Source organism: Rhinolophus hipposideros (assembly GCF_964194185.1).
Source record: "Rhinolophus hipposideros genome assembly, chromosome: 11".
NCBI classification, from domain to species: domain Eukaryota; kingdom Metazoa; phylum Chordata; class Mammalia; order Chiroptera; family Rhinolophidae; genus Rhinolophus; species Rhinolophus hipposideros.
Window position 1 is genome coordinate 469387 of NC_138057.1, and position 19326 is coordinate 488712.

Consider the following 19326-nt stretch of genomic DNA (forward strand, 5'->3'; position numbering starts at 1 on the left):
TTAAAATTGTTTTAATGTTTCCTGTTATGAAAAATAAATTATTTATCTGCTTATGTATTTAATACTGCTGGTGTGTCTGCCTGACACCAATGCATCTGCTGGTTAAAAACCAAAGAATCTGGAAGGACAGTAGATCTCAGGCTTTCGCACCAAAGACGAAGAAGGAAATTTTAGGCCTTGACAACTTGACAGTAATTCTGCATGTGACTGCTTATTGTACCCACTAAAGGTGTTACGAAACTCGGGTTCTGCTGCTTGCTGCTCCTGAGCCAATGATCAAGGGACAAGGTTGGTGGAAAGAAAAGTTTATACAAAATGCCAGCATTCAGGGATGGTGGACTGCTGTCTCATATACTTTCTTCCCCGTACAAGAATGGCCAGGTTTTATAGGCACCTTAAGAAAAAAAGAAAAGAAAAAGGGGAATTAGGAGATTCCCGGGTGCTGATGCCTGGAAAATTCCTATTAGGGTCTGTTTTGCTTCGGGTTATCTCGAACTCGGTCATGGGGGTGTTGTATGTCATCCGATGGAAAACTGCAAGGGAGTTGCAGGCTGGTTTTTGGTGCTCAAGTGTTTAAGGGCTGAGTCAGTTTCTTCCAAGTTAGTGTTTTGGTGATTAACCTGATTAATACCTGTGGGGACAGAGCCAGGAGTGCAGTTTCTAGGCTCTCGGCCTCACGTGGAAAGGTGCTGGCTCAGGTAGTAAATGGCCATCAACTGTGATTGGATGGCCATCAGCTGTGGCTAGTTGGCCGTCAGCTGTAACCAGTGAGCCATTGGCCACTAATATAACTGCTGTGGCTACGCTAGCAGCAAAATGGGGGCTACCAAGAAGATGGCTGAGCTAGCAAGCGGCGGAGTGTGGATTGTGGATTGCAGAGAAGCGGACAGCAAGTAGCGGATCCTGTGGCTCCTACTTCCTGTGTCTCCAACCTCGCCGCCAGTGAGAATATAGTAGAAAAAGTGCTGCATACATCACTGCTGAATATCACTAAGGTCACCTTTGGTGAAGTGCTCACTCCCCTTGGGAAGCTATGCACTGACGCCAGCGCCTAGTCCATCCTTCAAAGCAATTTTGGAACTCTTTTTTCTGGAATGGCCATCAGAGCTATTGTCGTATTACCTTTGATATCCTGAATGTCATCAAAATGTCTTCCTTTCAATATTTCCTTTATCTTCAGGTAAAGAAAGAAGTCATTGGAGGCCAGATCAGGTGAGTAGGGAGGGTTTTTGATAGTTATTTGTTTACTGGCTAAAAACTCCCTCACAGACAGTGCCCTGTGAGCTGGTGCATTGTCGTGATGCAAGAGCCATGAACTGTTGGCAAAAAGTTCAGATCGTGTAACTTTTTCACGCAACCTTTTCAGCACTTCCAGATAGTAAACTTGGTTAACTGTTTGTCGAATTGGTACAAATTCATAATGAATAATCCCTCTGACATCAAAAACAGTTAGCAACATTGTTGCAACAAGTTCACGAACTTAATTGTCAGACCTTGTACATAGCTGTTACAATACCATTGACTATATTCCCTGTGCTGTACTTTATACATCCTGAGACTATATATGTATAGATATATATATATATATATGAAATCATTGACAGTATTATTCTACATCAGCATCAGGTGTACAGTGCAGTGGTCAGGCATCTGCAGTCTATGAAGTGATCCCCCCGATAAGTCCAGTACCCATCTGGCACCTTACACAATCTTTACATTGTTTATAATCCCCATACTGTATTTCACATCCCGTCACTATTTTATGACTACCAATTTGTACTTTTTAATCCCTTTACCTTCTCCCCCATCTTCCAACCTCCCTATGTCCCCTTCTTTTGAGTCTAGGTGGGCTCTGTTGTTTTTACCTATAGAATATAGTGGAAATGACTCTGAGCCAATTGCTGGGCTACACCGTAAGAAACTGGCAGCTTTTGCTTCCTGCTCCTGAAGCCTAGTGTCCCTACCGTAAGGAAACCCACAGGCACTGAGTGAGTGTGCCATCTCAGAAGTGGATCCACTAGCTCCAGCTGAGCCACTCCAGTGACACTACATGGAATAGAAATGAGCAGTGCCCACTGAGTCCTGAACAATTGCTTATTTGTGAGCAAAATAAATGATTGTAAATGGGATGACTTATACAGCAAGAGATAAGAAGGTATAAATGTAACACAACATGAGAAGGTGGAACATTTGGATTATTTATCCTGCTAAGTGACTGTTTCCATTCGCCCTTAAGTCTGAAGTCTTAGAAACACAGGAATGACTCTTCAGCTACTCAGTTCCTTGGACCTTGTTTATTAAAAAATTTATGTACTGAGGACCCACTATGTGCTAGACACGGTTCTAGGCGGTGGGGACTTAATCGTTAACCAGAAGACATTCCAGCCCTCGTTAAGTGGATATTCAATCAAGATGTATACCCATAAATTCTTAATGTCAGATATACACTTTATGGCTCAATGATAATTCCTTGGGATTGTCTATATAATGCAATTTTGTACAGATCCCAGTTTCATAAGAGGTTTATCTTTCATTCCAGTCAGGTTGATTTAACAAGGTATTAAATCTGCTTCCCTATATGGACTTAGGGTCCTGACTCCTGACTGTCTACATACCTTTCAGGCACTTGTTTAAGTAGAATTTTGGGATTGATGAGCCTGCCTCTATCAATTCCTGGAGGCCAAGGACAGGAAAATTCTGTATTTTGCATCCCTTTCTGGTCCTCACAGAACTCTCCTATGATGTTGGTGGAAAATATCCTGCAGTTCATCAGAATGCAAGTACAGAACTCAAGTTTGACTTGTGTTCAACCTATTAAACAAAAAACACAAGTGGAGGTAAGATATAGTTGATATAATCAGAAATAAATATTTTAGGTAGCCTATAATTCACACAAAGCCTGGTTTGAAAAACACAAGTGCTCTGACTCATATTTAAAAGGCTTTATGTAAATCATGGATCAGAAGATGCCATTAGTTATTGAGGACGGAGGGCAAAGTTATTGAGGATGGAATACAAAAAGTATTTCTTGAGGGACTATTTTGTGCTTTATTAAAAAAAAGTTCAGGTTAATATTTTTTGAAGTAATTGGTCCTAAGGAAGAAATACAGGAAATCCACAGAAAAAGATAGCAAGCAGAATGATATCAGCCAGCTTTTGTATACTCCTTCACTCTAACTTCTTGTCCACTAAAAATATTTTCTAGTTTATCCAATTTCCATAGGTGAGTCTTGTTCACAATCAGTATCAAAAGCAATGACACTTTATTTTGGTTTCACTCTCCTTTTGGCATCTTTGTGTTTCCTCCGACAATCCTAGAAAAAAACAAATCAAACGCCTTTTAAAAAAATAAATGTAAATTATTTTCAAGTCGTTCAGTAACTATAAAGTAAAATTTAGGATTATTCAGTATCAAGGTAGTGGAAACCACTTTGGAGATGCTCAGACTATTTAGACTTTAGCTTTAAGTGTTTACAATGGGAACTCCAATGCAGTTTTTCAAAAGTCTCATGATTTCCTGATACGTAGTGAGCATGGCTGAAACTTGGGACCAGTAACACAATTCAGCGAGTCTTCAATCTTCTCACCTGTACCATGTATGTTGGATTAAATACCTCAAAGTTTTAATACCTCAGCATTATAATTCTGAGTGTTTAAATCATATTCTCAGTTGTCATCCTTTCTGTCTTAAGTTTCATACCTTATTCCCATATTCTTACACAAGGCAAATATTAATACAAAGATAACATCGTATCTATTTTAGGAGACAATATGAAGATACAATTACTCACCATACGCAAGTTGTTTGTTCTGGCCTCCCAAGAATTCCTGCTAATATTACCTCCCATTCCACTCCAGAATATGTCAAAGCCTAATAGGGGAAAATCAAGAAAGATAAGGCAGCAAATACCAAAAAAGACAATATTCTAGTGCTAGCATTATCAAAGTCTTCAATTCTAGTTAAGACCTCCCCCCATCAATTTTATGCAAATTAAAAAACATTTCGATTTTTTTTTTATGAAACGAAAATGTAGAACAGCTAGGATTTTACTGTCTATAAACCATTTAGTATTACATAACTTGGTTTATGTTTGTACTAGACTTTCAGAAATGAGTTCACCAACAGCCTCAGAGTTTTTCTGTTTTTTTTTTTTTTTTTTTAAATTGGGGAATGTTGGGGAACAGTGTGTTTTTCCAGGGCCCATCAGCTCCCAGTCAAGTCGTTGTCCTTCAATCTAGTTGTGGAGGGCACAGCTCACTGACTCATGCGGGACTTGAACCGGCAACCCTGTTGTTAAGAGGTTGCTGTGCTCTAACCAACTGACCATCCAGCCGCCCCCAGCCTCAGTTTTCACATGAACTTTTAGAGCACTGAAAACAGGAGTTTTTGGCATCTAAGCAAGTCCTTGAAGCAAAACAAGCTCTTGAAGATAATGAGTGAGGGAGGTAGTGAGTGGGAACTCCTAGCCCCCCAAAGCTTTTTATGCCAACATGAATCAGTCTAACAGGGGGCTAAACCACGTGACATTGTAAAGGGTCAGAATTTTTGCCAAATGATTACCCGTTCTATACCACTTAATCGAAAAATGGACTTACCATGAAGTCTTTCATCATTCTTACAGAAAAAGAAAAATCTAGTAGTCTTTTTCTCCAGTAATGACTCTTCTCTGGGAGTGCGGGGGTGGGGGGGTGCGTATGGGAGAGACAGAGAGAGAAATTGGCTGGTGAATTTCAATATTTAAGAATGTTTACATTGAAAATATACTACTCCTTAAATATAGCTACTCTGTATGTTGCTTATTTTGCTCTGAGTTAAAGTGCCCCCACGCTCTCTCTTCAACCTTCTTTTCTTCTACTTGTACTTGTTTAAGTACAAGCTCTGTCTTCTCCATACTGGTCGCTGATACTCTCACCCTACCGCTGCCACCCCGTCTGCCAGTGTTTCCCACGGGGTAGCACCCAGTCAGCACCCAGTTGCATCCTCTTTGCAGACCAGGGACTTCGGCGTCAGGCTTCCTTCCCTGTACCATATCACCCCCCCACCCCGTGGTATCCAAATCTCAAGAAAAGGAAACACGCTCCCCATTACAAAAAGCCTACAGAACTCTCTAAATGAGCTGATAGAAGAAATAGTCTTGAAAAGATAAACTTAGATACTTCAAGAATATTTCCAAAGCATGTCTAACCCAGATTTTACAAATTATGAAGTATACCTGTACAGAAACAAACTACTTACCCAGGGCTGGGCGTTCTGTCATCTGTTTCTTCAGTAACATCTTCCTCTTCTGAACTGCTGTCTTGGAAACGAGGGGCTCTCTGCCAGGCAGTCTTAGCAGGATTCACTGTCTCAACTCTATATGTCTCTATATCGTCATGACAATGAAAGAAGACGGGATTGTAACGAACAACCAAGCATTTCTGAATACACTCATTTGATTATTTTCACCATGCATGCTTATCTCTAAATTTCTAGTATCTTAATCATTATATAAAACAGGTAGTATCTTTTAAGCTTTTCAAATATTAATTGAGAGAAGCTACTATATAATATTTTGGCATTGCTAGGGTGATCTGATAAGGAATATAGTAACAGTGTAAAAAGATATAAAAACTAAAGGTTTATAAGTGGGCAACATAGTTTAAAAAAAGCAGAAACAAGATGTGGCACTGTGCTAGCATGAGAAGCCTAAAATATAACACAATGTAGTGAAATCAGTTTTCCCTCCTGTTTATTCATAAATGAGAGAAGGTACATCTGTTTACAGTTTCAATTTCCAAAACCTCTTTCTAGAACTGCTAAAAAAAAAACCTGTAAGATGTGGATGATCATCTCATGAGTCCCAGAGTGTCCCAAGTGCTTAAAGCATGTCCCCCAGTTTGCTGAATTTTCTTAGTACTCATTTCAAGACCAATTTCTCACAGTTGGCTTTCAGTTATTAGAATTATCGCCAATATCCAAATCACGCCAACTCTGCTCCACAGGTTAGGACTTACCTTCGTACTCAAATGGACAGCACAGGAAAGACAACAAGGTAAGGAAAGTACGTGATATATTGTGTCTTATTTAGGACAATGCTTGAAAAACTCCTAGATGGTTGTAGCTCCTGCTGGAATACTACAGAGCTGAGATTTAATACGTATCTGCTAAACACACGGATGCCCTTTTACCAGCCGATCTTTAAAGTACAATCCACTGTAGTTAGGTGTGCATATATTGTCCTGTAGAGGCATACCCTGCTTTTTGTAATGAAGTTCCAGCAGAGCTGCACTTGCATTCTGAACACTAGGTGAAGCGCAGTCTCTGAAGGACCAGGTGTTTTTAACTTTTGGCCCATGTTGGCCTTCAGAGGTAACCCTCCTGAAATGGAATGCAAAACTGTACATGTTGGAGTTGGTGCTTTTCGCTAGGTTCTGGCAAATGTCTAAGGATGAAGTTAGAAACAACTGGCATTTCTATGACATAGCATATTTGTACAAAGCCAGGGTTACCTATTTCTTCCTTTCCCCTATCATACAGAAGTCATGGCTTCTCCAAATACATTTAAGATATGAAGCTATTCAAATATATGATTTACTATACTTCATGACTATTTCTTTCTACTCAACAGAAGGGATGCTGTACATCATTCTCCAGCTTCTAGAAGTTGGCACCCCTAAAGCAAAATACTGAATTTCATATTGTTTACCTAGGTGGAAGGAAGAATCTGCTCTTCAGCTAATGTTAGATCATTACATTTAATGTAGACTCACTCAATCAAAATTGAGTTTAAACTTTCTGGAATGAAAAAGTAAAAAAAAAAAAAGTACCTTCCTTTGCATCTCTGGCGTCTGAATCAAAAAAGGAGAATGTGAACCCGCTAGGTTGCTGGGCCCCGGTCACCAGAGTGGGAAGGTCATGGACTTCCTCGGCTTTCTCTTCACCACAGTCCTCATTCCAGGGCATGTCTTCCTTTTCACTGGTATCTTTTATATTTTGGAATATTTCTTTTAAATCCGTAGCAATGTTATAATACATTTCTTTAGACACCTCAGGTAGCTTCTCAGCTTCCTCTCTCTTCTTCTTTCGCTTTGCTTTACTGCATTCACAGACATGTGCATCACAACAAAACAGTCAATTTTTGGAAAATTTCCAGAAATCAAGAAAGGAAAATACCTTGGATAACTTTAATTCCATCCATCCAACAAGCAGTAGGATCCACATATAAAAAACTCTACTCATAAAAGCAGAATCTTGATCAATAAGTTTCTTATACACAAAACTATCTCAGCTCCAAGTATTAAATATGAGTCATACTCTCCTCTCTTATCCTCAAACTAAAATTCAGAAATTACTCCTAAGATATTAGCTTTGAGTAAGAAAAAAAATCACTTAACAACATTGTGCCTCAGTTTCCTCTTCTGCAAAATGAATGCAATAAATCAGGTGACTTCTAAGCCCTTCCCAGGTTCTAAAATTCTTTAATTTTATAAAACCGGCATAAAAGGATTTAGTCATAATTCAGTTTTAGAAAAGAATTATAAATATGCTAAGTCTAGTTTGTTTTGGAATGAAAATTTTATATTACCATAAACCTGCTCTATATTTAGGAATATGTTTTTCTCTTTGTTCTTAGATAAAAAGTTACATGGCAGTTTCTAATATCAAGTTTTTAGCTAATAAAAGATTAAAATCCTTTTTCTTATTGGAGTTGACAGCATATATTGTTGAGTAATATTTGGCCAAAATTCTGTGTTCTCTAAAATGATGAGATGTCCTAAATTATCATCTTATTGGTGGAGACTATTTCATAGTGATAAATTTTCTATACTTCATTAAATAAAGCAACTTGGCTAGGATTTAAGGCAGATGTGCCTCCCATGGAAGCAAACTCTAATACCTGGTGTTCTTTAGACAGTTCCAAGGGATTATCACTGAGCTATGATGTAGTGGATCTCAAAGTGGTCTGAAGATCTTTTGATACTTCTTTACATGGTGGAATGAATTCCCCCAATCCTGGAGTGTGGGCTGGGCTTAGTAACCTCTTGAACCAGCCCAGAAAGGCAGATGTAATGGTGTGTGACTCCTGACACTAAAGTTAGAGAATGCACTCTGGCTTTGTCCTGGCTCTCACCCTCTTCTGGCTCATTGGAGCAGCTGCCATGTTGTGAGGGCACTCCAACAGCCAAGTGGAGAGGCCAACAAGGCAAGGAACTGAGGCCTCCTACCAATGGTTGCGTGCACACACCATCTTGTAAGCAGATCTCAAGCCTTCAGAGATTGCAACCTTTTGAGACCCTGAACAGAACCACCTAAAGAAGCTGCTCCCAAATTCTTGACTCATGGAAACTTTGAGATAATAAATGTTTGTGGTTTTAAGGTGCTAAGTTTTGGACAATTTGTTATGCATCAATAGATAATATACCCTAGATGTAAATAAAAACTAATATGTTGAACAAAATACCTCCTACTTATGTACCACGTTCAATGTGGATTATCCTACAATTCATATGAAACTTCTATATTGCAGGGAATATTTATGTTACTTCTACTTTGGTCTGATATGTGATTCTTTTTTAAAAAAACCTTTAATTTTGGAACAATTTTTAGATTTACAGGAAATTTGCAAAGATAGTACAGTGTTCCCAAATAACCTTCACTTAGTTTCCTTTCACGGTAGCATCCTATATAACTATGATAGAATTGTGGAAACTAAAAGATTAACGTTGTTACATTCCTATTAGCTAAATGCAAACATCAGATTCTCATTTTATCACTTTCTCCACAATGTCTTTTTTGTTCCAGGAGCTAATTCAGGATAACACATTGCCTTTAGTGATTTTTAATAGCAGGAAAATGAAGGTGTTAAGCCAGGTGAGGTAACTGGTTGCTCCATATATATGGCCTACTTATCAAACAGGATAGCACTAACTCCTGGCACCTGTAAATATTATTATATCTCATTGGGAAAAAGGGTCTTTGTAGAATAGTTAAGGACCTTGGAACAAAGAGATTACCCAGCATTATCCAGGTAGGCCCTAAAGCAATCAAAAGTGTCCTTATAATAGATACAAAGATGACATCCACACAGAAAAGAGGAGGTCATGTGAAGATGGAGGCAGAGACTGAAGAAGAGCAGCCGGAAGCCAGGGAATGCCATCGACTGTTGGCAGTCTCCTGAAGCTAAGAGAGGCGTGAAGTGGATTTTTCCCTGAATCTCCAGAAGGAACGCAGCCCTTCCAATAAACTTGATTTCAGAGTCCCAGCCTCCAAAACTGAGAGAAAATAATTTCTGTGGTTTTAAGCCACCAAGTTTGTGGTAATCTGTTACAGCAGCTAGTATAAATAGCTAATATAAGAAACTAATGTAGGGAGGCTGGATGGCTCAGTTGGTTAGAGTGTGAGCTCTGAACAACAGGGTTGTTGGTTCGATTCCCACATGGATGGGCCAGTGAGCTGCGCCCTCCACAACTAGACTGAAGGATAACGACTTGGAACTGATGGGCCCAGGAGAGACACACTGTTCCCCAATATTCTCCAATAAAAATGTTTAAAAAAAGAATCGATCTCTTTTTTAATAAAAAAAAAAAAAAAGAAACTAATGTAAGTAGGAGGTGCCATACCAGATTAGGAGCACATATTATCATTTATATGCATGAGATTCCTTTGCCAAAGTTAAGGCTCTCTCTACCACGTCCATAATTCCACTCTAACTGCTCCCTCCCTAGTCTTAAACTAAATACAGTGGAGACCAATGGATGGGATATTGGTTACTATCTACTCTTCTCATTATCCAAAATGAGATTAATTCATATGAACCTGCTACTAAAAGATGTAGCTTGATTTACCTTTCTTTTGGTTTGTCATCTCTTTTTCTTTCATAAGTGGCATGGTCATGCCTTGTTGGATCATAGTGTATGATGTCCCTATGTAAAAAAAGGAGTGATAAATTGGAAGAGATAAATCAGAACACACACGCAAAATGTTAATAGCAAATTATAATTCAACATCAGAATGATTCTAATTTTGAGCAAGGCAAAGCTACACAACATCAAAAAAGAGTATTAGGATCTCATTAGAAACAATCACATTTTAAATTGTCTAGTTTTGAGTTTCTCCGGATTTTTCTGTCAATATTAAAAATCATTTTAAATCACACTAAAATAATTTAAGATTAGTTTCTTGAAGTTGAATCACTGGGTCAAAGGTAAATATATTTTTAAGGGTCTGATACTATTGCCACTGCCCTCCCCAGGAAATTTTAAATGGCCTAGTTTTAAACTGAGTTTGAGAAGGCATTTATGGCAAAGGAAAGCAGGGTGAGACGGGATAGAACATAAATCATACTTGAATTTCTTAGCAGCTGCTGCTGGTCCTTTGTTTGCAGGACCTTGTAGGCTGGCGTGCAGGACACTTTGTACAATGCCCAGGGCTTTCAGCTTTTCTGCAGCAAGCTCTTCCTCCTCGGCGGTCATCTTCTCATCTACCTCTTAGAGGGAAAACGATCATTAGCAATCTCTAGGCAAACGTACTTAAGAAGTCTCAATCATCAAATATTTATTAATCACCCAAACATGTGCAAAGTAATTAAGATAGGAAGAAAAGTTAAATCTCATTTTCCTAAGCTCCCGACCCTGAGGCCCTCAATGCCACAGTGAATCCAGAAGATGCATGACCAGCAAATAAGTCCCATTTTTATTTCCAATTATAAAAATTGAATCTGGATTTAATGGCTTTCAGTGGCAGTCTAACAGTTTTTAAGGTAAAGACTGACAAAGACTAATTACAAAATTAAAGTGATTATAGACTTTTTTCACCTGCTAAAAATGTGAAAAATTAAATTACACGTAAATCTAAAAGTGAAAGATAGTAGTTTTACTGACTATTAATATGTATTAGTAGACTGTTATTTCTGCTTTTGATTCAGTAATACTGAGGGAAAGAGCCATAGGCCTATCCACACAGGGTATCATGGAAGCCTGTAAGCTGTTATCCTCAACTACTAGAAAAAGACAAATGCCAGAGAATAAGGTTAAACAGCTAGTTTGGATTACAATTGAAAAGAAGTCTAAGCCTTAAAAACCCTTTCAATTTAGCACAGGATATGAACCAAGCAACAGAAGCTGGCACAAAATGCTGATTTGAACAAGTTCTCTACAGAGATGCCCCCAAAGTTCCTAAGGTTTCAATGGAGGTAAAGATTATGTTCAATTCAATCAAGAAATGCTTTATAAACCAGGTAGACTATAAGGGAGGAAAGACAAAGTGGAGTCCCTGAAGTGGGAGGAGAGCCTGGCAGGTGTAGTAAACAAAATGAACACATACGTTAAAGAAAGTACAGAAGAGTTTTATGCTGCAGTAGGTTGAGCCATATGAACTACTAATATTCAACAACTTTTGACTTCGAAAATGGCAATTTCAATTTTAATCTAATAATGACCACTAGGAGCAGAACTTATACCAAAGGACTCATGGTGTTTGTAGGCTGGCCATGCTGCTTACTTGCAAAGAGTCTTTGCAATTCACAAAAAAATTGAGCCTTGGGAAGGAAAGAAACAAAAGAGAGAGGTTCTATGTCTGAGTACCTAAGAATGGAAGTACCATCAACAGAAACAGAAGTGTCCAAAGGAGCTGAAATTCAATTTGGGAGTTTTAACATGGGCCCAAGAACACCTGTGAGAAATATCCATCAGGCACTCAGAAAAGAATGGTAGGAGCTCAGCAGAACAGTCAGGAGCCAAGACGACCCCAATTTGGAAAATACCCACAAATAAGAGAAGACTAACGCCACAAGAACTTAAAAGAACCTTGAGAAGGGCCTACCTCTGGAGGGAAAGGGAAAATCAGGAACCAAGAAGTAAGAAGAAAACAAGGAAATCATGGTATAATGAAGCAAAGAAGGGAAAGAGAACATTCAAGAAGGGATGAGGCTGGCCCGGTGGCTCAGGCGGTTAGAGCTCCATGCTCCTAACTCCGAAGGCTGCCTGTTCGATTCCCACATGGGCCAGTGGGCTCTCAACCACAAGGTTGCCGTTTGGATTCCTCGACTCCCGCAAGGGATGGTGGGCTCCGCCCCCTGCAACTAAGATTGAACAGGACACCTTGAGCTGAGCTGCCTCCCGAATGGCTCAGTTGGGTGAAGCACGGGCTCTCAACCACAAGGTTGCCGGTTGGACTCCCCCAAGGGATGGTGGGCTGTGCCCCCTGCAACTAGCAATGGGCAACTGGACCTGAAGCTGAGCTGGGCCCTCCACAACTAAGATTGAAAGGACAACAACTTGACTTGGAAAAAAGTTCTAGAAGTACAAACTGTTCCCCTTCCCCAATAAAATCTTAAAAAAAAAAGGGATGGTCAACAGAGACAAACAGTGTGGGCAGGCTGAAGAGGGTGAAGCTTGAGAAAATGCCCTTGCATTTGGTGAACTGGTTACTCACAGCTCTGAGGGACACATACTAGAAGTTGGAAGGACAGACCAAGTGGCAGAAGTCAGGAAAGTAACCTCTAAATGCAGCTCTAAATGGAGGCTATATTCCCAAGGTCCTGTCCATTCCTATGTTTCAAACATGGAATTTTGAGTGAGAAGCTCTGAAACATAGTAAGTTGGTATGGATCCTAGAGAATTTACTCTTTGAACCCTAGCTTCTGGAAATGTATAATACACATGATAATCATCTCAAAGAATTGAGAGCGTCAAATCACAGACTGTATGTATTTTCAATAAATAGTCAACGGCTTCTCAATTAGATGCAATTTTTTTTTTTCATTTCAAGTTTAAAACTAAAAAAAAGGATGGGAGTGGCAACTTGAAAACTGGCAGGGCTGAAGAAATGGCTTTTGGACCTCTGAGACTGGATTTTGTAGAAAGACGGAAGGGACTAGAAGAAATGTGAGAAAGGGGCGAATGGGATGTATAAATCGAGGGATTAAGATGCAGGTTAGGTGAACTCAGGAAGGAGAGAAAAAGAGAAGATGTAAAGAAAAGAGAAATTCTGAGACTGGAGAGGGAAGCAAGGAGCTCACTGGAGGATAAAAGTAAAAGATCTTGTAGAGGAAGTTTAGAATCACTACTACAAAAACGCTAAAGGAAGTCAAAGAGTAGAATTAGCATGCTTCTGATAGCATTGTTACTGTTAGATATACCCTAATCAGGATTAATTCAAGTGGAATAGCATTCAACGGCATATTGCTTTTTAAAAACCTGCACCAGCACACAAAGAAGGGAACCTGAAGACTCTCTTGTAGAAGGCCAAGTGTGACTTACCTGTGTTCCATGGACTCACCTGGACCTCCCAATCTACTGCCAGGCAGGGACCACCTTTTCTCTATGCCAGAGATAGGACGGAGGAAGATGGTGCCTCTGGTGGATGCTATCTATTCCTGTCCTCTTTGGCAGCTTCAACTAATTTAAATTTTCTAAATAAATTACGATGTACAAACAAACTCAAGCAGTACTGAGTAAGCGAAGCAATGGATTATAAGCTCCACAATTCACTGTCTTGGGGTGTAGAGTTTCTTCATGTGTTCATGTGTTAAGCGACGCAGCTAAACTAGGTGACTTTTCAGGGTGTCCTAGCTCTGACATCAGGACTGTTTGGACAATGAGGCATTTACCTTCTTGTTCCTCTTCACTGTCACTTTCTAGAAATCGAGAGTCCATGCGAAATCTGTCATCAGTGGCAAAATGAGACTGCAAATCCATGAGCTCAAAGACAAAACACACACAAGTAAAGGCCACATTCCCAAGAAATTGCTTCTAAAGAAGACCCCCTCCCAAGTACCCTCCCACACCCCGAAACTCCAATTGCTGTCTGCGTATCCTCACCTACCCATGAACCAATCAGAACAGGTTGTGTAGGACTTACTCCCAAAATAAATAGATAAACAATGGAGTGTATGTCAAGGTTGGCCTGCATTTACCTAGACTTACGGACTATGTCAAAAAATGAGGACACATTGCAAGTTGCATTATTTTCAGTCTTCACTAACCTTCTTTCCAGATCTACCCTCAAAATGAGGTTTAATTCTGAACCTGCTGCTGTCGTCTTCGGAATGAGATTCCTCATCATCACTGCTGTCGAACAGCTTCCCAGACGCTGTAGCCAAGGACTCCTGTCACACAGATGAAGATAGAAACATTTATTAAAAACTGAGGCAATTAGTGTTTTCTTCATCATGTAATCTTCCCCCTCACGTTTAAGAACGAATCACCCAGATGCATCTCCCAGGAAAGCATGGATGGTGGTGAGAACAGAAACTCCCGACTCAGGGATATCTACTTGGCCTCTTAGGGCACTGGTCCAGAGGCTCCCACGTAGCCTGAATGTGGGAGGGGGGTCAGGACAGTTATTACATATGTTAGAATACTTTCTGCAGGATTTCACTAATACTGACGTCACTGTCTGATGATATGGAGGACAGGTTCATGCGGCAGAAAATTCTCAAAGGTCCTATAGGCTCTGGGTGGGCTGGAGTGGGGAGCCCTGTCTCCTCACGGCTCCTGGAAGGCTATATGTTAAGCCTGGCAGTTATGGGCATGTCTTGGTATGCAAAAGGCAGAACTGGACCTGCAACCACAGAGGAATGCCCACACAGACAATCTGAACTTCTTACTTTCACTGGTTTCTCTCCCAGATGGCTTTGCTCCCAAGTGGCTGTCTCCACTGTCTCACTTTCACTGTCGGAACCAAAGATGATGTGCGTTGGCTTGTCCTCTGGATGATCATCCTAGAGCATTATATCAAAAGCATTACATCTTAAGACAACACCTGCCAAGTCTCCTTTCCTTGCCAAGTCTACTTCTCATCCTCTTGTCTAGTCGATGCCACTGTCCACTTATTTTCCCAAGACAGACACTTGTGACTTCTTTCTTTGTATACCCAGTTGATCAGCAAGCCCCATCAAATGGACCTTCTTGGTACCTTTTCTGTCTATTCCCACTGTTACCACCTTGGTTCTGGCTCATGACCTCCCAAAGGCTGACCCTGGTTCCAGATTTGCCCTAATTCGATCTGTTGTTTGTCATGGCCTGAACAATGTTTCCCAGAGCTTGGCAAACTTTTTCTGTAAAGGACCAGAGAGTAACTATTTTAGGCTTTGTGGTCTTGGTCCTGTATTCTTTTTTTAAAATGCTTTAAAATATAAAAACCATTCTTAGCTTGGAGGCTATACCAACATGGGCTGGATGGCCTGGGAGCTGTAGTTTGCCAATGCCTGTTCCAACATACACACAACCAACCTTCATTCTCTTGCTTAAAGCGCTTCATTCTTCTGTCTTTAGAAGATGTCTAAGCTCCATAGCCTCTTCACAACTCCCCTACTTACCTCTCTAGCCTCATTTGCTATCCCGTACTGTATACATCCCATCCCAATCACACTGACTGGAAATACTTCGCCTTTCCTCTCCCTTCGCACGCTCTGACCTCTGCCAACCCCTCACACCAGACTCAGTTCAGGCTGAGGAAGGCCCTACCCCATCCTCCTGACCAACCTGGTGTGCCTCCCACGTGCTGCCAGGGCTCAGGGGCATACTTGTCTCTTGGCCAGTGGCACTGAACTGTTCCCTTCTGCTCACCACACTATGAGCTAATAACCACCTGCAGTGGGGACCGTGAGCATCCGTCCTCATTCTGTAAACCCAGCACTTATTGAAGGCCAGGAACCTCCTAGGTACTGCGCAGTTGTTGAAAGAATGAATAAAGCTCATTATAGTAAATCTTAGAATATAAATCACTTGAGAAATGATTCATATGTCAATTCAGACATCAACTATACCACTTCTAGTTTCTAAAGGAAATTATGAAAAAAAGTTAGATAAAAACAAATGAAAATGTTTTTTATAAATAGTTTAATCTCATTTCCTTTGGGATATACTAAACATATATGGTGATAAAAACTTCTAACTCAATGACTCAGCACATGGAAATAGTGGGTGCTAGGATACTGACCTCTGAAGGGGCACACCTGCTTTCATGGGAAGGGAAGAATGAAATTTGAGAGCTCTTGTTAAACCCACAGACTGCAGACACTCACCAGATTTGCCAGAGCATCATGAACCAGCTGCTTCTGCAGTGCTTTAGCTTTCTGCCTCGCCGCTAAGGCTGCTAGACGCTTCTGGTTATCCTCGGCGTGCCTGTGCTCAGCATTAACACCTGATGAACCACCAAGAGAATGTGGGACGTCAGCTTCACCTCCCTGAGAGTGTCTCCTGGAGACCTCTGGCGACTTCTCAGGGGCCACGTGGCTGTTTAGGTCAGGCCTCTTTTCAGAGCCTTCTCCCATCTTTGTGCTCCTGTGGCAACAGTCTTCATCAAAGGGAGTCTCTGCACCAAGACTTAAAGATTTCTTATCTTTTAATGGAAACAGACTAGAAACAGAATTTCTACTTCCCTTTTCTGAACTGCCAGGCAACAGCACTTTGTGATCCTGGTTCTCAGAAGTGGACTGTCTCTTTTGAGGCCGGATATGATTTGGGTCATCTGCTTTCTTTGTACATTGGGAAGGAGTCAGTCTGCTTGATGAGCCATTAGCATATGGAAACCCCATTTCCATGGACACACTAGTGGGATCCTCAAGTTTCAAGGAATTCTGATTTTTATTAATATTGTTAGAGGCAACACTCTCTTGCAAGGATTTTTTCACCGATTTCTTCCCATAGAGACAGCCTACTCCCTTGAATGCCTGGAATTTTGGCTTTAAGTTGTCTTCCTTTTGTTTCTGTTTTCCAGGAGTATTATTCTCTTCATCCTTGAAAAGGGAAGCCAAAATCTCCTCAGGATAAACACACTGTCGACCTCTGTGGAGGCTCTTGGAGGCTCTGTGACACTTGGTGGTGGCTTCCCAGCCATTACTCTCAGTATCTTCTTTTGGAGCCTCAAGGTCACCGCCAGCCAACTGTCCCAAATCAGCTAAAGTGACAGTCACACAAAGACAGTTTTTCATCATGGCATTATACTCATCTTCCTCAGACTCAGCCGATTCTGACACAGACTCAGTGTCTTCACTGCTACTAGAGTCAGGCAGAGATTTATGACTGAGACACTTCACTTTATGGCTGCTGGCCAGCTCTACATGGGTTGTTTTGGGTACTTTAATATAATGATCAGAAAGTTCACAGTTTTTCCTATTTTTGAAAGAAGTTTTCTTATATACAGGCTTTTCCATTTGTGAAAATTCTGTACTATTTTTGACCTTACCAGGATTTTTTTTCATTGCAATGATTTCATCTGTATCTCCTGAATCATAGTTGAAATCATTTCCCACATTATCTTCACTATCAAGGCAAGAGATATTATTTTTGATGCCTAAACCTGTTAAAGAAAAAGTTTTGTGAACACCTGATTTGAAATCATCCCTTACAACTTCAAAGGGATCATTTTCAGACTCATTTGTTAAGGACCATGCAGTTCTCTCTCTGTTTTCCTCTCTTGCAATCATTAGTCTTAATTCATCTTCAGAATCAATATCATCACCAGACACGCTATTTTTGCTCCTGGTAGTTTCCAGGCCAGAAGTCTGAAAAAATGCATGTTTAACTTTCTGATTATCAGAATCAGGTGCATGAGGTAACTTAGGAGCAAGGGGGTTATTAGGTATTTCTTGTATGGCCTGTTGCCGTGTCATGTGTGGACTCTCCACTATTACCCTACTTGGTCTTGGTCTCACAGCCACAGACACAGTGGAACCCTCATCCTTCTGTGCTTGTATTATCTTTTTGGGAGGGCTGTAAAAGTCAGAAAACTCTCCTCGTCGTTTCTTACTCATAGGATCATTCCCTCCTTCCAGTTCCCAAGTGAGGTTAGATATAGGGACATTTGTGAAATCCTCCCCTATTTTCTTTAAGTTGTGGCAGTATTTTGAGGGATCATATTTCATGATGTTACCAAAAGTCAAGGAACAAAACAAAGGCACTAGGTTTTAGGAAAACCTGTCAATCTGGTGAAGCAAAAGGAATAGTTTAATTTTACCCTCAGTTTCCTATCCAACAAAATGAGAATTTCACTGGATGACCTCACAGTCTTTGGAATTGAGCTTTCTTTCCAGAGTTAAAACAAAGCACCATCACTATTAACTGGCAGAATATCTACTTGAATGTAGATATTATAGTAATCGGATTCAGATTACATTCTAGGTATAGAAGCCCCATGACTGTTGTCTATAAATCCAAGAAATCCATCCACTGAATTGATGCTGTAAAGCAGAGAGGGCCCCACCCCCAGAGGGGAACAGCTGGACACTGCATGTCCTCGAGTTTCAAATTCGTTTGGCCATTCCTGCCTTCTCAATGCTGGCCTATCCTAACTCCGATTTTCCTAGCTCAATAACCTGTTTTACATTGTACTAACTCTCCGCAGAAGTCTACATTATAGGTTGGTGCAAAAGTAATTGCGGGTTAGAAAGGTTAAAAATAATCGCAAAAAGCGCAAATATTTTTGCACCAACCTAACAGAAAGCTATTACTTCTTTACCAGGCCTGTTCTGTTGCTGATATTATCCAGAAAGATTCTAGCTAATGTCTGTGCTGTGATGACAGCTGGCATTTGCTGATTTCCTAAAACATACAACTAGTCAAGTAGAGCTGCTGTAAGTTATCACTCCTGAAAGTTTCTTTGTTCACTTAGTAACTACTGAATATATGCCAAGTATGTGAGATGTGCCCGTGTCCACTGTCTCTCAGCTTCACACTTCCCTTCAACATTCTCCTCTGCTGTTACTGGCTGCCACCGGTGGGAAGCCCGAAGGTAGAGCAGCAGCAGCTGTGGCCAGGGCTCGAGGCCTGTGGCATAGGAGCCACAAGCAATGAGGACACACCTGTCTACTTGTCTAGCCCCAGGGTGGTAGCAGTTTGCTGCGTTTATTCATCTTTGGACAACCAATCAACTTCTAGCTCCTCCTGTACTTTTTAAACCAACTGCATATATTCTATCCCCTCTGCTTGAAATCCCTGGAACTGTTCCTGCTTCTCTGACTGACACACACTGTACGAGCTAAAGCATGCACAAGCTGTACTCTCTGCCCAGAAGTTCATGACACTAGGAATTCAAGGTCTTAGACAACTTGACCTCATTTCCTCAAGGGAACAGGTATCTGAATTTGCTTATCCTGGGTTCCAAACTATTTCTCCACCCACCGGCTTGTCTACATAATTCTATCTACTAATTTCCTTTTTCTTGGAATCTTTCCTATCACTTTTCTATTAATATGAAAACTCCTTCATTTTCTCTACAGCCTACCTTACCAATGGCCCCATGTTCACTTGCCCTACTTTAGCTCTTTTAGCAATGACTTCGAATCCGTGAGAGGAAGCACATACAATAAGTGAAAAGGCTTCTCTGACAATCATCATTTGTAT

The 19326-nt window shown here is 40.6% G+C and overlaps 1 protein-coding gene across 4 annotated transcripts in view; it reads right to left on the reverse strand.

Annotated features, from left to right (window-relative positions):
• Positions 1 to 2273: 2273 nt before the first annotated feature.
• NOL8 (nucleolar protein 8) overlaps positions 2274 to 19326 on the reverse strand; it is a 29301-nt gene continuing 12248 nt past the window's right edge. Inside the window, exons 7-18 of one of the 4 annotated variants that reach the window (XM_081065621.1) lie at positions 17171 to 17852; positions 16008 to 16882; positions 14589 to 14702; positions 13965 to 14087; positions 13590 to 13680; positions 10325 to 10466; positions 9826 to 9903; positions 6808 to 7076; positions 5237 to 5363; positions 4597 to 4667; positions 3792 to 3871; positions 2274 to 3314 (exon numbers count right to left, since the gene is read on the reverse strand). In XM_081065621.1, coding sequence (XP_080921747.1) covers positions 3264 to 3314; positions 3792 to 3871; positions 4597 to 4667; positions 5237 to 5363; positions 6808 to 7076; positions 9826 to 9903; positions 10325 to 10466; positions 13590 to 13680; positions 13965 to 14087; positions 14589 to 14702; positions 16008 to 16882; positions 17171 to 17852 — 2703 coding nt within the window. In that variant the 3' untranslated portion in view covers positions 2274 to 3263. Of the gene's footprint in view, positions 3315 to 3791; positions 3872 to 4596; positions 4668 to 5236; positions 5364 to 6807; positions 9340 to 9576; positions 9904 to 10324; positions 10467 to 13589; positions 13681 to 13964; positions 14088 to 14588; positions 14703 to 16007; positions 17853 to 19326 lie in introns of all 4 variants that reach the window. The other 3 variants (XM_081065620.1, XM_081065622.1, XR_013994398.1) reach the window with 3 other exon arrangements.